At 43.1% G+C, this 23,970-nt stretch overlaps 1 protein-coding gene across 1 annotated transcript in view; it reads left to right on the top strand.

The window, feature by feature from the left end:
* The window catches only part of gmds (GDP-mannose 4,6-dehydratase), a 563,765-nt gene that overhangs the window by 452,445 nt on the left and 87,350 nt on the right, over positions 1-23,970 (top strand). The window contains exon 8 of the mRNA XM_078198517.1: positions 8,407-8,525. Coding sequence (XP_078054643.1) covers positions 8,407-8,525 — 119 coding nt within the window. The remainder of the gene's footprint in view (positions 1-8,406; positions 8,526-23,970) is intronic.

Raw genomic sequence — 23,970 nt, 5'->3', positions numbered from 1 at the left:
TCACAATTAGGCTGACATTAACACTGCAATGAAGTTACTGTGAAAATCTTATAGTCACCACACTCCAGTACCTGTTCGGATACACTGAGAGAGAATTTAGCATGGCCAATGCACCTAACCAGCATGTCTTTCGGACTGTGGGAGGAAATCAGAGCACCCGGAGGAAACCCACGCAGACACGGGGAGATCGTACAGACAGCCACCCAAGCCAGGAATCGAATCCAGTTCCCTGGCACTGTGAGGCAACAGTGCTAACCACCATGTCAGCATTGCCTTTCTTTCACTGAAGCTTATTTTCAAATGTTCTGAAATCTATTATTCTGTTAAGAAAATAGCGGAGACATTTTTTTAAAAATGCACATGGCGTAGTTATTTTTAATAGACTTGGGCTGAATCTTCAGCGATTCCATCAAAAAGAGAAGTTGTATTGGTGGCTCTTGCATTTGCCTCTGTCAGTGAAACCCCTTCCAGTATAAATTGAACCGATTTGCTGTGATGCATGCAGCACTTCTGTTTAGATGTGTCTTTGTTTGACTTGTGGAAATTCTTCCAAAGGTCTCTGAGGATGATTGCGTTGGCCTCATTTTACAATTACATTCCATGTGGAAGATAGTAACAGTCATATAGTGTAACAGGCATTATTGCTGGCATTAAAGCAAAATACTGCAGATGCTGGAATCTGAAACAAAAACAGAAAATGCTGGAACATCTCTGCAGGCCTGACAGCGTCTGTGGAGAGAGAATAGAGCCAACATTTCGAGTCAGGATGACTCCCCGTCAGAGCTATTTCTGGCAGTGTGCTGAAGTCAATTCTTAAGATATTAAAATTGTTTGTACAGTACATTGACTAGTTTCTGTGGCTGTTCCAAATGGGGAGAAACAGTTCTGTTAGTTCATTGTCATTAACATAGTTTATAGTAAAAAAATCAGGTTTTTAAAAATCATGTAAAAGGTAAAACTGTTCAGGAATAATTTATGGTCTGATCTATACACTCACGCTAAAATGAGGAGTAATTAATTTAGCACTGGTTAGCACTGCCTCACAGTGCCAGGGACCTCGGGTGACTGACTGTGTGGAGTCTGCACGATCTCCCCATGTCTACGTGGGTTTCCAGGTGCTCCAGTTTCCTCGCACAGTCCAAAGATGTGCAGGTTAGATGCATTGGCCATGGTAAATTGCCCCTTCGTGTCAGGGGGTTTTAGTAGGGTAAATATGTTGGGTTATGGGGATAGGGCCTGGTTGGAATTGTTGTCAGTGCACACCTGTTGGGCCAAATGGCCTCTTTCTGCACTGTAGAGATTCTATGATTCTATGAATATGCAGGATAAATTGACAAACTGCACTGGACCAGTGATATTTACCCCTCATGCTACGTTGCTGAGAAAAATATGATTAATTTAGTGACACAAATATACTAAAGGAGGTGATTGGAAGATGGTCTATTCCTCAGCTACAGGGAGCTAAATCTAATCGTAAACTTAGTCCTTTCACCTGTTACAGTGAACTATTGCAAATGATTCTCTGTGGCTTTTGTCTATGCTCTGTTTTTACTCAGGCTCCAGAGATGCCTTGGCATTCTTTGACACCATTATTTAATGATGCTCTGGATTCAGTTCAAGTGTAAATCCCCTCTCATCTCATTCATAATTGAAGTGCCCTTTATGTATTTGTGAATATGAATTCAGAATTACATCAGTAGCAAGGTTAATACAAAGGGTTGAAAGATGTCAGTGACCAAGCACTCCCTTTTGTAATGACCTCAACGAGGCTGATGAGGTGGGTCTCTTGGAGTATGAGCTCCCTGATTGAGGTAATGATTGCCTGCCTTCTCAGGGAGTCTCACCTGCGTATATAATGAGGACACTCCGGATTCTGACTTTGTACCTGAAGCACTCTTAGGAGTGGAGATAAGTTTTTAAATAGAAGGAATCTGGTGAAGGGGCTTCTGATGAGTTATTTAACCTTTCTCCTGGTGACTTGTATAAATAAGATGTGCGAGTTAGATTGATTGGCCATGCTAAATTGCCCTTAGTGTCAGGAGGACTAGTTAGTGTAAATACATTGGTTATGGGGATAGGGTCTGGGTGGGATTGTGGTCGGTGCAGACTCGATGGACCAAATGGCCTCCTTCTGCACTGTACAATTCTGAGTGTAACACAGCACTTCACCCTATTTGGGTGAAGTCCTCAGAGAATTTCTGGGATAAGTGTTGAAGGAGTGTTGGTTAAATCCTTCAACTGGTCCAAGAAAATCTTCAAAAGTCCAATTCAAATTTGCAGCAGCAAGTGAAACAGTGAAAGGAAAAGGTGAGATACCCTTGAGTAGCCCTCAAGATGATCAGCTGTTTACTCCGTTCAGTGGTTGCTATTAGGAGAGGGTGTCAGTTCAAGTGCCGGCCAGCAAAACCACATGCAACTTCTTTAATGAGTGTCCACAAGTAACTTAAATGGTTTAACAACCCTCCAGGAGGCCATTCCTTATGCTTCAACTCCTTTACCAAGATGGTATCGTACCCTCAACATGTGCAAAACCTTGGCTGCAGCTCAAGATGGGCCTCTTGACCAGCTCAGAGACTCTTTAAAATTTAATTCGATCGAATGTAAAAGCAGGCAAGTTATTCTAAAGTTTATAATTGTTATAGCTGGATAATTTTCCAGTTCTGGGCACCGCACTTTATGAAGGTCTTAGAATGTGTGCAGAGTTCATTTACTGGAATGGTATTAGGAATGAAAGACTGCAGTCACATGGGGAGATTAGATCAGCTGGAGTTGTTCTCCAAACAGCAGAGAGGGTGAAGGAGAGATTTGGTAAGACATGTTCAAACCCATGAGTGGTTCCGGTCAAATAAATAAAGAGCAATCGTTGTGGTTTTGGTTAAATAAATAAGGATCAATAGTTGCCAGTGGGTGAAGTTTCAGTAACTGGAGGACAGAGGCACATGAGGCCAGATTTTCCGGCCGTGTTCGCTCCGAGGTCGGAAAATCCTACCTGAGGTCATGGTCTGTGTCCCGTCCACTACAATTCCCGTGGTGGGTGAGTGGGTAAAATTCCACCCTGGTAATTGGTAAAAGAACCAGAGGCAACATGAGGGGGAAAAGATTATGTGGTGAGTTGTTATATTATAGAGCACAATGTCTGAAAGAGTCACAGATTCCATTATAACTTTCAAAAGAGAATTGGTTATACGCTAGAAGTGAAAAGAAAATGCAAGGCTATGGAGAAAGAGCCAGGGAATAAGACTACTGTAATTGATTGGTTCTGTCAAGTAGCCAATACAAGCACGATGGGCTGAATGTCATCCTTCTGTATAATCCTATGAAATGCTTTTCATGGCTAGCCTTGGGGCTGCACCAGCTTCACCACAGTAACCATAGTGGAAGCCACTTTAACCTGCATAAATGTGCCATCGATGAAGTTAGAGGAGGAGCAGCTTGGAGAGTTCCCCCACTTCGACCCCCGACACCTCACAATATTTGCATTTAATATTTAATGTGGGCGGCGCAGTGATTAGCACTGCTGCCTCACAGCGCCGGGGACCCGGGTTCGATTCCCGGCTTGGGTCACTGTCTGTGCGGAGTCTGCATGTTCTCCCCGTGTCTGCGTGGGTTTCCTCCGGGTGCTCCGGTTTCCTCCCACAGTCTGAAAGTCGTGCTGGATAGGTGGATTGGCCATGCTAAATTCTCCCTCGGTGTACCCGAACAGGCGCCGGAGTGTGGCGCCTGGGGGATTTTCACAGTAACTTCATTGCAATGTTAATATAAGCCTACTTGTGGCACTAACTAATAAACTAATGATCTGAGAAGGAAGGGGTGAGGGTGATTGTGTGAAATAACAGCTACAAAATACAATACTAGAAACTTTACTGCAAGTTACTTGTATTTGCCTAAATATGATATCCAAAGGCAGGTTTGTATTGCATTGATAATAGTGTTTTTCTTAAAATAAATTGAAAAACCCACAACATTAACATTCGAATGTAAAGAATTTAAAACTGACCAGCAGCACCAAACCCTAGAATGGGTCAGAATCTATCACCAAAAGAAGTGCCCGCTTTGTGAAAAGACAAAGGTGCATTTGAAATCGCCGTGTCAAATGTCATGTGACACTGAGTATGAGCAGGAAGGTGGGAATGAGTGAACTTTTGCCTCCGTTGTGCAGCCCATCAGAGAATAACTGGACCAAATCAACTGAGCAGATGTGTAAGGATGTGGAAGGTTGAATACCTTTCACACAGAGGCCTTTGTGTTCTGGGCATGATCTGACATTATGATGGGATGCAATAGGCCTCAACTTTGCAGCAATTACTAAGCCATTATCACGCTACAACACAAGATCGTTTTTCTTCTGATTTGGGCTGTCACCTGTTCTTCATTTACCAGTCAATAACCATTAATTATCCTCTGCAGAAGTTTAAACAAAGCGTCCCTCCTGTTAAAACCAGTAAACCATTCAGTAATGATAAATAAACTGAAAACTGCAGGGGACCACCCCCCCCCCGCCCCCCGCCTTCCAACAGCACCGTTTAATGCCTGGAGTCCTATATGATGGGAACTACAAAAGGAAATACCTAGAAATTGGAAGGTCAAGGACCCGATGAGGTCAAATTCTAGGCTGCAGAAGGAGCAAAATCAGAATTTCTATTGCAGTCGTGAAGTTACTTGTAGATTTGTCATCTGCAGGCTGAATGTACGCGTTGTGAATTTGTGGATCTGAAAAACTAGACTAAGATTTTAAACAATAACATAAAATATTAACATTTGTCATTGCGTTTGAAGAATAGTTTTCTTTGTAAAATTGAATGATTACCAGATTTTATCAATCTTGCTTATCATATTACTCGCATTATTATTTGCTTTTATAGTTCGTCTTTGTGACGACTGAAGGAATTATTAACTCAAACTGGGACATGGTTCCATAGGCACCAGCAGCCACCCACTACCTCACGCACTTGACCATTCTTCATGTGAACCTTGACAGTAACTATTGACAGGCGACTCAGTTACGCAGGGCATCACATCCAATTGCAATCCTACCTCATCCTAGTGTCAGCTGCGTCTTGGTGATAGCGCACTTGTCTTTGAGCTAGGAGGTTGTGGGTTCAAATCCCAAGCCAGATGCTTAAGCAGAAAATCCAGGCTGTCAGTGCAGTACTGAGTGAGTGATACGTTGATATTTATATCCATCATTATCTAACATAATTCACTCGTATTTCAAATACCGATGCTGGCATTGTTTGAATCATGAGATGAAGCAAAGGACTGTGCATTTTTATGCAAAATAAATTCATTGGGCAGAATAAATTAATATTAAATGCATGTTTTTCATTATTCAAATGATAGTACATGTTGATAGATTATGACAACATTTATCTAATTAATTAATTGTACCTGATAAAATTAGCTACATTATTTCAGATGATGAAAAAAAACTCTTGGATTAACTGTTTATCAAATTCAATTTTACTTAGTTTTAAGCTTTGATCTATTTTCCTTGCACTATTTTTCAACTTTTAATTAAAACAAAACTCAGCAAGATAGCTACATGTTGGATTTGGGGATTAATATAAGCCGGTAGAGAAGGTTTTTTTTAGGAATTTGGAATTTTTTTAAAGTGTTTTTCTTTCTGGTTTTCAAATCAAATTGAGGTCAGTTGTCATTCTGAGGTTGGCCACGGATGAAGCAAGATGTCACCTTCACATTCCCTTCTCCTGGCAGGTCTCGCAACCAGCTGCCTCTATTCTCAGGTCCTCGTGTACCCAATATCATCTATGATTTGTGCTGTGGAAGAGAGGCGGGAATGATTGCAGGCATGTGACGTACCAATTGTGCTCCCATGAGTTGCCACAAAACATTGGTGGCAGAGCCTCAACTGAAATTAGCAAGTGGTTTGAGTTTGGAGAAATCAGAGAGTGACAAAGGATCTTGTAACTAATCTTTCCTTCATCGCGAACCAGTGAAAAACATCCAAAAGGGTGTCTGGTTAAAAGAAAATCCTGCTAATGGCTTTATCAGTGTATTGCACAGGCGGTTTGGGAGAGATAGAATTCACTGTTTGGGAGCGTACAAAATATAAAACTATTTTTAACAATGGATGGCGTTTGAAAAATATGAAGTTTTTATCTGAATTAAAGGGCAGTTCAGCACTTTTTAAATAAATTATTCATAGTTATTTTCCCTTGGAATGGTCTTTTGCTTCAACTTTCAGTGTACTGTGAGAGAAATGGTGTGGAGATGCTGGTGTTGGACTGGGGTGGGCACAGTAAGAAGTCTCACAACACCAGGTTAAAGTCCAACAGGTTTATTTGGTATCACGAGCTTCCGGAGCGCAGCTCCTTCATCACCTGACACGAAGAGACTGGGAGAACGTGCAAACTCCACATAGACAGTCACCCGAGGCCGGAATTGAACCTGGGTCCCTGGCGCTGTGAGGCAGCGGTGCTAACCACTAGTGCTAGCCACCATGTCGTCCCAGATGGACCTGAGGAGCACAAAATGTGGGAGTTGAATTCTCCTTCAAATGCTATAGCGAAAGACTAATCAACTTGAATAAGGTGCTGGAAATTTTGATGAATTAAACTTAAATAGGATAAGACGGATACAAATGAGGACGGCTATCCCGTCCATCGTACTCCATGGTCTGAATTCTCTGCCTGTCGGACGCACGCATATGGCAGAAGCAGACACCAATCGAGTTCCTGGCAAAGGTCGGCCTGGGAGTGCAATTTCACGCTGACTGGCCAGTTAATGTCCATCCAGCATGAAATGCGCCCTCTGAAAGGCTGAGTGCTGCCAGGCAGGCGGGAAGAGGACGGGCTACAGGAAAAGGGGGGTTGAGGGCTGGCGCTTCTAATGTGCTCCCTTATTGGGGAGAGTCACTACAGAGCTGTCTCAGCAAGCTGCTGACCACTGAAAAATAATTTGTGAAGGAAACACTATGCTTCAAGTACCTGGGCAATACAATCAAGCACAGACCTCAGTCCCCAGACACATTCGTTAGTCTTGTTTTCAGCCCAGCTCAGCCCAAACCCCATTCACCGCAGTGGCACGAGAGGATCCCAGCCGTGGACAAGGTCGGAGGTTACCGCCGCAGGGTTACGCTGTAAAATATCTCTGCTTATTTCTTGGTGGAATTACATTAAAGATGAAGTTGTGTGGAGTAATAATAAGAATCAAGATAACCTATGATTCCACGAGTTCCAGCTGGCAGTAATTGATAATGTGTAAACTCCACATTTCATCTTGTAAATCTGAAGTTCGACTTGAGTTATTACTTTTTATGCAATTATTTACCCCAGATTACCTGTACAGGAAATGAAAAAAAGGCAGGGAATTTTTATAAAGAAAGCAAAAGTAGTTTTGGGCGCTGGGTATTAAAAAACTGAATGGTACCTTTTATACAGAAATAAACAAGAAATACAGAATATACAAAGCAATATTTTATGGCATTTTTGGCCCATGAATATTGGTTACTCACTTCAGTTTTGGGGTAAGGTCCATATGCGAAGCATGAAGAAGTGTAGTTATACCTTATACTTTTGCGAGCAAAGACTGCTTTTTCACATGGCAGAGAATGCTAGCCCGAGTAGTCTCCTTTGTCTATACTAGGCGGCACGGTGGCACAGTGGTTAGCACTGCTGCCTCACAGCTCCAGGGACCTGGGTTCGATTCCCGGCTTGGGTCACCGTCTGTGCAGAGCTTGCACCTTCTTCCCGTGTCTGCATGGGTTTCCTCCGGGTGCTCCGGTTTCCTCCCACACTCCAAAGATGTGCGGGATAGGTTGATTGGCCATGCTCAATTGCCACTTAGTGTCCCGGGATGTGTAGGTTAGAGAGATTAGCTGGGTAAATATGTGGGGTTACGGGGATACGGTAGGATTGTTGTCGGTGGGATGGGGGCCAGATATCCTCCTCCTGCACTGTAGGGTTTCTATGATTCTATAATTCTCTCGCTATGGCCCAGAACTAGCTGCTATAGTGTGCAATGAAAGGGTTGTTGATATGCACTTCTGGAAGCTGAGTTTATACAAGCTATGATGAGTTTCCTTATTTTCTCTTTCTTCCATTGAGAGTTCAGCCAAGTCATAGTGCACACAATACCAACTGAATGCCGGTAAAATGAAGATGAGATTAGAGTAAACCTGTCAGTGTTGGCAAGTTAGATGCAATGTGTATGTTAATGGCCGAAAATCAGCCATACTCTGGTGCTGATTCCTGACAAATTGTGCGTCTCTGTATACGTCCATCACTGACATCCCTTAGAATGGAGTCCAGTTTTTGGTAACTTCAATCCATGTGCCTGCTGACCTTTGCATGAGCAGTGTTGTGATCTTAATCTGAAATCATGAAGTATGACTTTGCGAAAGGCACCACAGATGATTTACTCCAATCTCTTCTCTCCTATTACTAGGCCATGTGGTTAATGGTGCAACAGGATGAACCAGAGGATTTCATCATAGCTACAGGAGAGGTGCACAGTGTTCGAGAGTTTGTTGAAAAGGCCTTCAAGTACATTCAGAAAACCATTGTGTGAGTATCAAAATGTGCCACAAACAATTGACTCATGGATCCTGTATTTCTAAGTTAGTCTCTCATCTCACCATGTTTTTATGCCTGCATTATAAAAGGATCTAAAAGTAACGTGTAAACAGATGTAAAGGGCGATCTTACCAGCCGTTCACGCCTCGCTCCCGCTGCAGCGAAGACCGAGAATTTGGCACCCAGCGAAATCTCCGTTCACTGCAGCAGGATGGGAAAATCCCGCCGGCATGAACGGTTGCAACATTTTAGCCATAGTTTATAATCTCTCATGAGATGCCAAATAACACCAACATTTCAAGCTAGTAGATTATGAAGAGTTGTTCTCAAGTTTTGTACTTTGCAGAAAGTTACATAGAATTGGAATGAATGAAAATTTTGAGCATTCAATGTTATTGCGTGGAGTTGAAAAAATGATTTAAAAAAAATTCATGCATGGCTGGGCGTCGTGGGCTAGGCCAGCATTTATTGTCCATCCCTAATTGCCCTTGAGAGGGTGGTGGTGAGCTGCTTTCTTTAGCTGCTGCAGTCCACATGGTGTAGGTACATCACAGAGCAGCTAAGGAGGGAGTTTCAGGATTTTGACCCAGCGACAGTGAAGGAACGGCAGTATATTTCCAAGTCAGGATAGTGTGGGGATTGCAGAGGAACCTCCAGGTGATGGTGTTCCCATTATATTACAAGATAACACAACACAGGAAATAGAAGCAGGAGTCGGCCACCAGGCCCTTCAAGCCTGCCCCACCATTCAATACGATCATGGCTGACCTCTGCTGGCCTGAGCTCCCTTTCTGAGCCATTTTCCTATAGCCCTCTGTTCCTCGATCTATCAAATATTTAGCTACCTCAACTTTAAACACTTGGAATGATTCAGCCTCCATTACCCTTTGGGTCAGAGAATTTCATAGATTCACTACCCTCTGCGAGAAGAAATTTCTACACACCTCAGTTTTAAATGACTGGCCCTTTATTTTGCAGCTATGTCCTGTTGTTCGAGACTCTCCCACTCATAAAAACATCTCACCATCTACCCTGTCAAGCCCCCTCAGGATCTTATATGTTTGAGTAAGGTCGCCCCGCATTATTCTAGACTCCAAGGATTACATTCCCATCATATTACGTCCCCACCATATTATGTTTCCATTATATTGCAGGATTTGATTTAATTTATTGTCACGTGTATTGGGATACAGTGAAAAGTATTGTTGCTTGTGCACTGCACAGACAAAGCATACCATTCATATAGTACATAGGGAGAAGGAAAGGATAGGGTGCAGAATATAATGTTGTAGTTAAAGGTTGGGTGAAGAGAAAGATCAGCTTAGTATATGATTGGACCATTCAAATGTCTGATGGCAGCAGGGAAGAAACTGTTCTTGAGTTGGTCAGTATGTGTTTTCAAACTTCTGTATCTTTTTCCTGACGGAAGAAGGTGGAAGAAAGCATGTCTGGGATGCGTGGGTTCCGTGATTATGCTAGCTGCTTTTCTGAGGCAGCGGGAAGTGTAGGTGGAGTTAATGGATGGGAGGCTGGTTTACATGATGGACAGGGCTACATTGACCGTACTTTTATCATTGTTTGGATTATAATTCAATGTTGGATCCAGTTACATCTGTGCTAACAGGGAAGGAACATAGCTTGAGTGTGATACAGCTCACGTAAACCAGTCTTCAGACTTCTGCATTGGCCCAGTAATCTTAATATAACATATGGGTCATCATGATTTTTAAACTTTGAGTTGATGATATATGTTTGCCTGTTGCTAATATTTATTTTTTGATCTTTATTTCATTTATATTAACGTGAAGTGAATCCTTTTAGTTCCATTCAGGCTAGGAACAGATTACTCAGAAGTACAGGCAGAATGTTCCACACACACTTTCTATGATTTATTAATTCTAGCAGTAATGTCCTCAAAACCAACTAATAATTATTTGATCATTCCTATGCAGTCTGGAGTGTTATTTTTATAAGTACAAGACAGCCATATATTAAGGCAATAAAAAAATCTACCATGGACTGTACAAGGCAATTGGGTACAGTTAGTTGGATTGAAAGACGACACCATTAGGTTGAGTCCTTCAGTTGAACTCCTTGCACTCAATTCCCCAGTACAGTGTACAGTGAGCCTCTGTATTGCTATTCATTCACAGGTTATTTTAAAAAAATAAGTTAAGTCTCAAGTTTGTTTTTACTTTGGGGGAAATACTTTTGAGTGCAAGTGTGGCAGACGTTTTCCAAGGATTGTTAGAGCAGAATTAGGAATGGGTTTATTGTCACTGTTGAGATATAAAGGGGTTAGTGGGGTGATGGGGTGCGGGTAGGGGGCAGAATTAGTGTCCCACGGTGTACCAAATCATCTTGTGAGGCTGCATTTTATTATATTCCATTCAACCAGAATTTTAAACAAGGGGAACTTTTCTTCCAGATCATTCTATCTTCCATAGTGACTCGCTCATCAACTCTGGGGTTCCCTGGGCTCCTCCACCTGCAAACTTTTTAAAAATTCAACCTGATTAACCCTCAAAAGGACAGTCAGTTAGAATTAGAAGAATCCTATTAACCCTGTTCCTCTCACAGAAGAAGAAGCTAGGAGCAGGAGGAGGCCACTTGGCCCCTTGAGCCTGCTCCGCCATTCATTACGATCATGGCTCCACAGCCGCTGTGTTTTTGCAGCATTTTCTATTTTTTAATTTCAAATCTGCAGCGTTTTGCCTTTGTTCTAGGTTTTAAGGCAGAGTTGTCCCAGTAATTGGCAAAATCCGATTTTGGACAGGGGATAGTGGTGTTTGACCGCCGAGGCCAATGGTGACCTCTTTTGAAGTTTAGTTTAAAGTTCATTAGTGTCACAAGTAGGCTTACATTAACACTGCAATGAAGTTACTGTGAAAATCCCCTGGTCGCCACATTCTGGCACCTGTTCGGGTACACTGAGGGAGAATTTAGCACGGCCAATGCGCCTAACCAGCACATCTTTTGGACTGTGGGAAGAAACCGGAGCACCCGGAGGAAACCCACGCAGACATGGGGAGAACGTGCAGACTCCACACAGACAGTGACTCAAGCTGCGAATCGAACCTGGGTCGCTGGCGCTGTGAGGCAGCAGTGCTAACCACTGTGCCACCGTGCAAACACATCGCCGGGGTGAAGAAAATGGCCAGGCTAATAGAAAAACATGTCAAAGTTGAGATATTTAGCTTGAGCTCAATTGACACGCTTGGAGTCAGGCTAAACAAGCAAGTGTGCCCACTCTAGCAGCACAAATTTCTGCTCTATGTTTAAACCCTCATGCGCAGACTTCCAAATCAGATGAGGGCTATGGTGCTGCCGAACAACTGGGCAGCCTCTCCCTTTTGTTGTGTGCCAGTTTGTCCTGCATGAATACAGGCAGAGAGCGTGTAAGCAGGACACCTGCCAGGCCATATGGTAAGGATGCCAGCCATGTGTGGGTGGCGAATGGTGCCATGAAAGGATGAGAAGCGGGGAAATGAAGGAACAGTGAGTGGCGGTGTCCTTTGAGCTGTCAGAATGTGGCGACTCGGGGAATTTCACAGTAACTTCATTGCAGTGTTAATGTAAGCCTACTTGTTATACTAATAAGTAAACTTTCAAACAAAAACCTTCAATCTGTGCTGCCATCACCCTCCCCACTTGGACTAGGTTCCCTTTCATCCCCTCTCTCTAGCACAGTTGCCTTTGCTCCGGAATCACATGCCAACCACAAAGAAGCCACTGTGGAGACTTGCCTATGACTCTCCCCAAATCTATGGAGCGTCTTCCTCGCATTGCCATCCTCACAAGCACAGTGCTAAGTTGTGTGCACTCACCTCCGAGTACCCATCGAACTTCAGGTTGGCAGAGGCACACTTTTAAAGGCACTCATGAATCACGTGGTTCTGAAGTCCCGCCGACATGGGATTAAATTTGACATGGGGGAGTGGGGGTTGATTACAGCATGTGGCTATGATAATATAATAACTCCCGGATTTGGCTGTAAAGGAACAGTGCTTTATTGCACAAAATAAAGTAAAGCAAAAAAAAAACCACAAGCCTGTGGTGAACAGAAACAGGTCCCAACCGGGACATAGGAATAATGGTCCCACTCAGGAGCCTGCTTTATAAAGGGCTACGAGTTCTTGGTGAGTTAATTACCAATCCCCAGAGAGTTCATATTCAACAAGTCCTACAGGGAAGTCAATCAGTGATTCCCCATGCAGATCATGGGGGTTATCACAGATAATGAGATGCAAATTTATTACAGTTAGGTTTCTGATGTTCGCTGGCAGGAAATGGAGCCCGCCATTGAAGCGGGGAGGGGCAATCTCTTCCTGGATTTAGATGGCTGGGAAAAGCACCCAGGTAAAGTTTATTTATTAATCACAAGTAAGGCTTACATTAACACTGCAATTAAGTTACTGTGAAATTCCCCTAGTCGCCACACTCTGGCGCAAGTTCGGGTCAATGCACCTAACCAGCACGTCTTTCAGAATGTGGGAGGAAACCCACACAGACACGGGGAGAATGTGTAGATTCCGCACAGACAGTGACCCAAGCCGGGAATCGATCCCGGGTCCCTGGCACTGTGAGGCAGCAGTGCTAACCACTGTGCCACCATATGGTGTCCAATGTCCTTCTTGCGAGATTTTTCAGTCTCGCCACTGAACACTCCCGAGCTGAGGAGGTGCAGAAACTCCCAGCCTCCATGTCTTTGCTTGATGGATAGAAAGCAGTTCATTATCATTGACCTGTTTTTACACCGGTGCTTATTTAGTTTCAACCATGAATGAATGATTCTCATGGGCTGGCTCACCATTTTGGAACAATTGGTTTCAATTATCCTAATGACAAAATTGTCACCCCACATTTTTACAGATCTATGATTCTTCCACTGAAACAAAAGAGTTATTTTAGCAGTGTAATAGATGGGAGCTAATGCATGAACAGTCTCCGTTTGTGACAAACCTAACCCGCACTCGGATAGAATTGATTTTATTGTTGATTTACAGTCTCATTATGATGATGTCCAACTTTCTTTGGTCTGATACTGTAAATGGTAAGAAACACTTCAGTGCACTGATTATAAATCTTTGACCATGGTTTTGAATTTAATTAGCTTATTTAAAACTACTTATTGTTTAAAACTATTGCAGTACAGCATCATCCTTTGATAAAACATATTGCTGTATGTGTTCCCATTGACACACAATGGGTGTGTGAGGATAGTAGATTTGCTTCTTGCCCGAGGTAAAATGACTTGCATGTACACTCACACAGTCCTTTATTTTCAATAGAACAGCAAGTACTATCTGCCATCACTTTGATTAATGGCCAGAATAGTTCCGTTTACTTTGTGCACGAAATACAACAAAGTTGTGCATTAGAGCTATTTCATATTAAACCGGCTACACTTATTAGGGATATTAAGGATGTTATTGAAAAGATGTAATCTTTTTGTGCTGGTTACTTGTACCACGAGGAGTCACCAATGCTACTCAAATGCTAAGCATTCCTTGGTGCACAGGATATTTACCATTATTTCGATCAAACTGTGTGTTTTAATCCCGCCTGCAACAGGGGCAGACAGGTCTGCACAACTTGCTGCTTTGATGTCCTCATAGTACATGTAAGCACACAGTTGAACTCCTCATGCTCCCAACTCACTGTTGATGTTAAATTTAGTAGATTAGCCTAAGGACAGAATAGTATTGTTTCTACTCGTTTCATATTTGCTTTTCTCTTAACCTGAGACCCTTTGTGGTTCCTGACAGCAGCCAGTTATGTTTTACCAGCAATAATGGATGATGCAGTGTGGTACTTTATCTAAAGCCTCTTAAAAGTTTTGATTTTTTTTTTTACCCCAAAAAATAATCTTTCTTCAGCTGGCACTGTGCCACAGAGCAGCAGAGGATGAGTTCACACCTGTATTTCCCAACCTGGTGAGTCCAAGGACTTTTGTTTTTGGAAAGAGGATTTAATTGATGGCAGCAGCAGTGGGTTGGGTGCGGGGGGGGTGGAGCTTTTTGCTCAGATCTTGTGCAACAGGATGGGACAAATTACCTCATAGCCATTTTGCATCATAGAATCCCTACAGTGCAGAAAGATGCCATTCGGCCCTTCAGGCCTGCACCAACAACAATCCCACCTAGGCCCTATCCCCTTAGATCCCACATATTTACCTTGCTAGTTTCCCTGACACTAAGGGACAATTTAGCATGGCCAGTCAACTTAATACACACATCTTTGGACTGTGGGAGGAAATCGGAGTACCTGGAGGAAACCTACACAGACACTAGGAGAACATTGGTTCACACACACAAATGTATGGAATGGTTTTAATATGGCAGCGAGGTTTTTGAACACATTTCCATATTAACAAATAAGTCCTAAAAAAGATCTCAGTTGCGATATATTCTGTGATCAAAGCATATAGAAGCATAGAAATCCTTACAGAGCAGCAGGAGGTCATTTGGCCCATCGAGCCTGTACCGACAACTATCTCACCCAGGCCCTATCTTCGTAACCCCATATATTTAGCCTGTAAATCCCTCTTACACTAAGGGGCAATTTAACACGGCCAATCCACCTAACCTGCTGCACATCTTTGGATTGTGGGAGGAAACCGCAGCACCCGGAGGAAACGTGCAGACTCCGCACAGACAGTGACCCAAGCCGGGAATTGAACCCGGGTCCCTGTCGCTGTGAAGCAGCAGTGCTAACTACTGTGCCACCGTGCCGCCCTCAGAGGCAACTGCAAAAACAGCAATCACACAGACCTCAGGGCAAAACGGGAACAGAGCTCAAAGCTTCGATAAGCAATTGCCGCAGTCGGGATGCAAGCATCATGCAAACTTTGTGATGGCTGCTAATTCAGACAACTGTAGCATGCAGCTCAGCACATTGGTGAGTGACTGCTTGCCTTAGCAGGGGTTCATTATCACTTAATGTCAGCCTGCACTACTTTACTCTAGTCTTCACCGCTCAAAGGCAAGATGCATTCTGGATGGAATAGATGCTGGAAGTTGCTGGGGAAGAGCTTCTGATCTGCAGGAAGAGTGACTAATTGTGCAGCAGGTGAAAGAACACTCTACAAGGTTCTCAGATGCTGCATTGGTGGCCTTGGTGCAGGAGGCTGAGAAGAAGAGAGACATTTAACACGGGCTAGGAGACTCTCGAAACAGAGATTGCAAAAGCAGAGAGGACAGATAGCCAGCTCAATGCCAGCAGCCTAATGCCAAGGATCTGGATGCAACAAGAAAGTTCAATGACCGTGACCACTCTTCTGAGGTCAATGAATACACCTTCAAATGTCACATCCTCCCAAGTGAACTACTAACCTCACACCCTGCCCAGTTCACCACGCCTCCACCATTCACTAAACAACAATCTCCATCAGTTGTGACTCATACCTAATATTCATAGTTTCACCTCGCCCTCACACACTTAACACTGCTGCCATCCTCATACCCAATCTCACATTTTGCACAGGCTATTCATAACAGCAACGTCATCCAAACATGTATCATTACACTCCCTAACACAGTTCCCACTCTCTTTCATGACAAGTTGGTCTATAATTGGAGACAACAGCACCTTATCAGCAGGAGACAATCATGGCTACATGTCCTTACCCCCATTGAGGAGATGGTCCTGGCCATTATTGGAGCAGCCATAGCTGTAAGGGAAACATCTCCTGCTTTCTACCCTTTCTCTCATCATAGCCCCACCCTTGTGCCTTCTTATTAAATACCCAAGAACCTGAACAGGCAGTGGTGAAAGTGAAAGAGTTGGAAGAACAGGAAGATGATAACAAAGAAGAGAAACCATCACTCCCTCTCATACTTGAAGCCACTAGTTCAAATTCTAAAAATGTGCATACTTTAAAGGATAACTTGGGGCAGAGTCTGTACGCGGTGAAAAACTGGGCGCAATGAGCCTGCAGCCAGGGCTGCGTTCAAGGGTAGCACACATGCCAACTTGTTAGAAGATAAGGTCACACAGGGGTTGGGATTTTCTGGCCACGCTCGCCCCAAGACCAGAAAATCCCGCCGGAGGTCAACGGACCTTTGCTGCAATTCCTGTAAAATTCTGCGCGGTGGGCTCAGATGAAGTTGTTGTTGGGGTGGCCTCATGGTGACAATTGGGTATATACACTGCATTGTTTGGTGTACGAGTAGACCGCCAGAAAACCTGCGATCAATGTCAGGGAGCAAGGAGGAATACAGCACCAGTTTGGCACAGGGTTTTTCACAGATTTTGGAGCCTATCCTTTTCAACATGTAGTTGGTGAACTCGATTAGAACAATCGCAAGCCCATTGATGATGCAACAACCGATGGCTAATTTCTGAGCTTCCATTGCTGCAGAAACCACCCAGCATCTGACTGCTGCACTGGAAGCTCAAAAGGAAGTCATGCAAGAAGGGCTTAGGCACTGCCCTGGCGCAGAGACAACAATGCATCTTATCTCAAGATGACTGCATGCGTACTTCTACCGCTGTCACTTCAGCAGTGCTCTTGCTGTTGCCCGTCATCAGCCCAGGCCAAACTGGCCTGATAGGTCACAGTGACTTCATTGATATTAATGTACACCTTACTTGTGACTAATAAATAAACTTTTACTTTTAGGTGCTGCCCAGGCCAAGATGATGCATTGGCTTCTAGAGCCAAAGCTGCTCAAGGTTGCCCTAGAAAGCCATCTGCATTCTGCCCCTCTGAGCGTCTGTAGCCTTCACCACCCAATAGCACTGCACAGAGCATGAGGACAAAAAGATAGGCACAAAGGGAATGCAGAAGGATGATTAGTTCACAATTGATTTATAATTTTGCTTTGTAATATTTGTTTTGTGATGCATTTCTTTGTAGCATTGTGGCAAAAAGGACCCTCTGATGGTCAGTAATGGGGGACAAGTAAGGCCATGGGACTGTTGATGGAGAATTGACTTCTGTGACTACTACACCCTTGTCTGGAAGCAAGTGTTTTGTGCAGAAGTCTTGAAATCGGGCCCAAATACTTGAGCACCTGCTAAAACGCTCTCTGGAGATATCAGCAACTTTCAATTACTGTACAAGCCATCAATTGCTTACACAAACCCAACACTGTTTCCTCGGACTTCTGCTCAAAAATCAATATCTAATGAAAAGGGATGAAATTGGGGAAATTTAATGTTAAACTTCCTTGGATAGAAAGAAACTGGATCAGTAATATTAATATATATTTAGAAAAAACAGTTCAAAACCCAATCAGCTTGAAACAAATTCATCATGTCCCTTCAATGGAGAAAGAACTCCTTCTCCAATAAACAATTTTTCTCTTGGTCCTCTGACCACTTCCATGTCATAATTAAATAATGCTGCCACGCTCTGATTCAGATGAATCTGCCTAATGTATGATTTAAGCCTGAACATGATTGGGTAAATATCTTTATATTTACATGAAGTAAAACTTCTTTTGAGCCGTGCAAGGTACATGTTGAAACTAATCCATTCTTGGCAAGTAGGAGTACTGCAATACGTGTATAAAAGTCTTTGTAGGTTTTGTCTTGAGTTGTTTCCATTTATTTCGGTTAGCTAAAGCACCTGGGAGGCTTTTCTGGAATTGAGATTACTACAGAGTGGAGCCCGTGCCGTGATTGTTTTAAATTTTCCTGCAAAATTACAAGAATGACCTGGAGTGCGATTTGATCTTCTGAAATATGTTGGTTGATGACAAAGATTAAAGTATTATTAGTAACACAGGTTTTAGAATCTCTTGGGTTGCTGTGCATAGCAAAACCATAAATGCATCTGAGAGAATTCCCTTTGGTATTTCAAGCAAAATTGCAAATGCGGTCTTTTAGACCGGGCTTATAATTTCAGTGGAAATAATGAATGCATGAAATCGTCACAAACACCTTGTTATGATGCGGTTAGGGACCAGTAACTTTTTGTTTATCCCAGTTACCCATTAGGTGAATAAAGCCATACAATTCCCTGGATTGAAACAATAAAAATAAACTTTATTATACAAAGTAAAACAATTTACAATATCTATCTTATACTCTAATGTTCTGAATTACCATAAGTATGAATTAACAGGCAAACTTTGGTTTGAATGCACCATACTGCATATGAAATAGCAGATGCGACCAAGACAGATCTCTCAGATTTCTCAACAATCCACCCCAGCATCAGTCATCACTGTGAGTCATAAAATATCATTAAATCTCTGCCTCCCTCATGCGGGATTTCTGTTCCTCGCTTTTGAGGTTCTAGCTTCTGAATTCCCTCAAAAGCTTCTCCAATGCAGACTCCCTCAAAAATCCCTCCAATGCAGACTGCCTCAATAACTGCCAACCTCCCAATGGTTCAGTCTCATCTCCTAAAGCTACGACCCACAGGACTCACAAAGCTGCATTTCTCCTTCTAATTATCAGCCCATTTTCTCTGAGCTCCTGTCTCCCAGCTGCACCGAGCAATAAATACCTCCCGGGGCTTCTCTAAGCCCAAACTGCCTTCAGCATGGGACCAGTGATCTTCCGCCACCACCTCAGCTCCCCAAGGCTTCCATTGAGCCCTAACTGCCTGGAGTCTGCTAAAAATTCAATGGGCTTCTCAGTGAGCTGTAAACTAAACAAGGTCCAATCTCTCCCAGCAAACACCAATAAAGTGAAACCAGAGAATCTTCTTAAGTTCTATGCATCTCCATGATTACATAGCCTTTCAGGATTCATTGAATGCTTTTAAAGTAATTTAATTCCAACATTGGAAACAAAATATCTCTGGATTGTACTTCTTTGCAAAAAGTGTGGTCATCACATCGCCAGCACCTCAATGAAATAAGCCGACCTGCTGCTTTAAGACCTTCCTTTCTAGCTGATCACGTCCTAAGTCAACATGGCCCCAACCTTATAAGTGTAATAGACTCCAAGCTGCTTTAGTTGCATTTATCCCATTGTTTACAGTTAAAATTTAATCTTCCCAGAACTAAAGATGACCTCTAAAATATTAACATGAACCCTAAGCTGGATATTCATCACAATATTTACAATGTCGAAACACATAGTACCAGATATATTATACTAAATTTTTTTCTATAATTGTTTTGAAATTCTTTCATGAGATGAGTGTGCAGGTCATGCCAGCAAAAATTGCCAATCCTAATTGCCCTTGAGAAGGTGGTGGTGAACTGCTTTTTAAATCGCTGCCTACATGTGGTTTGGGTACACCCACGGTGCTGTAAGGAAGGTAGTGGTGTCCCCATGCATCCCTTATCCTTCTATGTGGTAGAGGTCACAGATATGGAAGCTGATGTCAAGGCTTGGTGGATTCCTGTCATTAAGTCACAAAAAGGGACAGAAATAATGGAAATAAATAGAATCCAAACTGTTTGGAACACCAGAGAATATTGTGGGGCTCCAGTTGCCACCAGCACGTTTTCAACTTTTATTTCCATCTTCAAGGAGAGGCAATGGCTTAGTGGTATTATCGCTAGACGATCCATCCAAAAAACTCAGCAAATGCTCTGGGGGCCCGGGTTTGAATCCCACCATGGCAGCTGGTGGAATTTGAATTCAATAAAAAACATCTGGAATTAAGAATCTACTGATGACCATGAAACCATTGTCAATTGTGGGAAAAATCCATCTGGTTCAGTAATGTCCTTTAGGGAAGGAAATCTGCTGTCCTTGCCTGGTCTGACCTACATGTGACTCCAGAGTCACAGCAATGTGGTTGACTCTCAACTATCCTTGGGCAACTAGGGGTGGCCAGCCAGCAACGCCCATGTCTGACAAATGAATGAAAAAAAAGATGTTTCGCAGCTTCACTCCTGGGTAACTATCATAAGTGATGAAACCCTTATCAACTGTTTTGTCACCTCACATCTTAATTTTGCCGACGTTCTTATTGTTCACCTGTGCAGAACTACTGTATGCAAACTCCAATTCATCCAGAACTCTGTGGCCTATATCCTATTCATCACAAAGTCCTTGCATCCACTTTTTTGTGTATGCAGAAGGTGCCGTGTGCTTCTTCAGCTGAGTGGTTATGCACGTAGTAAGGGATGTAAGTGTTTCCCTTTTTCCATGTAATGCTCCTATCAGTACATGTAGATTATAGCACAGGACAGATGCAGGGTAAAATGTGACCTGTGCATGCATACATATACCCCAATATCCTTTAATATATAATCTAAAATATATAATCTAAAATATTTATATTAAAAATTGGAGTAGCATTCACCTATACTTCAAAGACTCTGATATTATACCTTGCAGACTCCACACTCAAAACTCCACATTACTCTTCCAGCTATTGACTCAAATTTCATATCTAGAATATGATAACAGATCCAACCACAAGTGCCGGGAGCGTGACAATCAACCTCTAATCGAAAACTGCTAAAATGTCTGAAAGTAATCAATCATGATTAGCCAGCAAGCTTTGGCAATAAAAATAAAAACAGAAAGTGTGTGAAGTTTGCACATTCTCTCTGTGTTTGCGTGGGTTTCCTCCGGGTGTTCTGGTTTCCTCCCACACTCCAAAGATGTGCGGGTTAGGTGGATTGGCCGTGCTAAATTGTCCATTAGTGTCAGGGGATTAGCGGGGTAAATGCATGGGGTTATGGGGATAGGGACTGGGTGGGATTGTTGTAGGTGCAGGCTCAATGGGCCGAATGGCCTCCTTCTGCACAGTAGGGATTCTATGAAAATGCTGGGAAAGCTCAGCAGGTCTGGCAGTATCTGTGGAAAGAGAACCAGAGTTAACATTTCGAGTGAGTATAACTTCTTCAGAGCTGAAGAAAGGTAGCAGTGCGATGGATTTTATACTGTTGGAGGGGAAGTGGGGCAGGTGGAGCAAAACAGAAGGACAGAGATAGGTGGGAACTCAGGCAAGATTTGACAAAGATGTCATGGACACAAGCCATTAAGCACTGTTGCAGGGATATCTGCTGAAGAAGGATAGATGTAAAACGGCTTGATATTTTTTCAGGTTGTGTATTTCTTGATATTTTAATAAATCATACCTTAAAGATATGACAGATGTCCCCATCAGCCAAGCCGGACTTGAGGGATGCACAGATTGATTGATTATTTAAGTGTGGTATCTGAGGTTGGGAAATATCTTTGTTTACCTCTAAAAGAAAGACTTTTGTATTGATTGCATTTATGTAGTGCTTTTGACTAGAAAGTATTGTTTCTTGCACACTATACAGACAAAGCATACCGTACATAGGGAATGAAAGGAGAAAGTGCAGAAAGTAGTGTTACACTCAGAGCCAGGGTGTCGGGACAGATCAACTTAATATAAGGTAGATCCAAATATTGGCCAGGATAATGGGGAATAAGTCCCCTACTCCTCTTTGGAAAAAGTGCCACAAGATCTTTTACATCAACCCAGCAGGCAGATGGGGTCTTGGTTTAACGTCTCATTGGAAATATGACACTTCTGACAATGCAGGCCTCCCTCAGCATTGCACTCAGATTTTGTGCTCAAGCCCTGGACTGGGACTTGAGCCTACAACCTTGTGATTCAGAGGCGCGTGGATTACCCACTGAGCCACGCTTAGCAGCACTTGTAGTTAGTTTATCCATCAGCTGTGTATTTGCTTAAATTTGATTTTCCAGAAAATAATCAAGTAACATTTTCTTTGATGTCATTGAGTGCAACTCGGATGAAAGGATTAGAAATCCTTTCACTCGATATGTGGAAGACTCTCTCAGCCCAGCACCCAACTCATGTTGCGTAACTTTGGACTCACCAAGCACACCATCAAAAGAGATCTGGGGCGAGACCCTCCGGCCTCCCAGCCGCGTGTTTCCCGCCAGCGGGTGGTGGCGCGCTGTTTGCTAACGGTGGGAATTTTCTGGCCCCGCCACAGCCGATGGGAATTCCCAATGACGTCACCCCACGCCGGCGGGAAACCTGCGGGTTGGGGTGCGCTGCCAGTGGGACCAGGGAATCCCTTCAGCGTGAATGGCCGGAGAATCCCGCCCCTGGTGGTTGAAACATAAAAAGAGCCCTATAGGCTAACACCTTGTGCTGTCCTCTGATTTCACCCTATTACCTTTCAACTTCCTCCTGACATTCCAAAGCCATTGCGATTGGAAATTTGGAAAGCAATTTGAACAGCAAATGTTAACAAAACAAGTGCATACGCAATCTAGGCGTCACCACAGGAACTGTCAGTTTAACATGTTGGATGTTTCAATTCATTTGGGCGGGGAACAGAAATATTTTTTTCCCATATCGTTTCGAGAAAGAATGCCCATAAACCTTTGAAAGGTAACCAAGCTAGACGGTTACTTCTTCATATGGCTGCATTGAGTTCCCTGAGTAGTGCGCAGAGGAAACTCAGACATATCCTTAAAAAAGAACCCGAGTGATAGATAAGTATTTGATCGAAAGTGGGATAAAGGGCTATGGGGAAAAGGCAGGGAAGTGGAGTTAGGATGAGATGGAGATCAGCCATGATCATATAGAATGACGGAGCGGGCTCAAGGGGCTGAATAGCCTACTCTCACTTCTATTTCCTATGTTCCCATGTCTGATTGTTTTGTCAGAACAATGAGACTTCTTCTTACCTAATTACCCCCAGTGTCCAGTCGATCGGATATGCACAGTGTCTAGGGCATAAATTACAAAGATTCTGAACTAAAAGCATTGCACAGACTCACTTAAGTGGTCTGATCAATTTCAGAACAGGAAAATCTGGTGCTGGGAGTTTCCATTATTTAAGGTATTTTTGAGATGATGAGTACCTGGAAAATTATTCTCCAGTTCAAAAATGATAATAGTCCTAATTGTTCAATTTGATTCTTTGGAGCATTGTTCCTTTGTTAACCTGTCACCATAGGTAACATCAAACAGCTTTAGAACCATCATCTACTCCGATTGACGTGTGCACATATGTAGTAACAAAACTACTTAACGTTTCTCAGAATCACAGCCAACATCATAACACTGGACCATGAATCCAAATGTAGATGCAGATGGCAGTGACTTGGATTGCCAAATATCTCCTGAAGATGTATTTTTTCCCCCTAAAGTAATGACAAATTCCTGAGGATTTGCTCTGCTCTGGTGAACCTCCTCAGTTACGTTCTTCAAAATAGCTATGATCATAGAATCATATGGTGCAGAAAAGGCCCTTCTACCCATCGAGTGTGCACTGACACGCGAGAAACACCTGAAGTCCCACCTAATCCCATCTACCAGCACTTGGCCCATAGCCTTGAATGTTATGATGTGCCAAGTGCTCATCCAGGTACTTTTTAAAGGATGTGAGGCAACCAGCTTCTACCACCCTCCCAGGTAGCACATTCCAGACCGTCACCATCCTCTGGGTAAAATAGTTTTTCCTCACATTCCCCCCTAAACCTCCTGCCACTCATCTTGAACCTATGGCCCCTCGTGACTGACTAAGGGGAACAGCTGCTCATTATCTATTCTGTCCATGCT

This window comes from Mustelus asterias, chromosome 2, assembly GCF_964213995.1.
Source record: "Mustelus asterias chromosome 2, sMusAst1.hap1.1, whole genome shotgun sequence".
Classification (NCBI taxonomy): Eukaryota; Metazoa; Chordata; class Chondrichthyes; order Carcharhiniformes; family Triakidae; genus Mustelus; species Mustelus asterias.
Note: the sequence above shows the minus strand (reverse complement) of the source record. Positions and strands in the feature narration are given on the sequence as shown.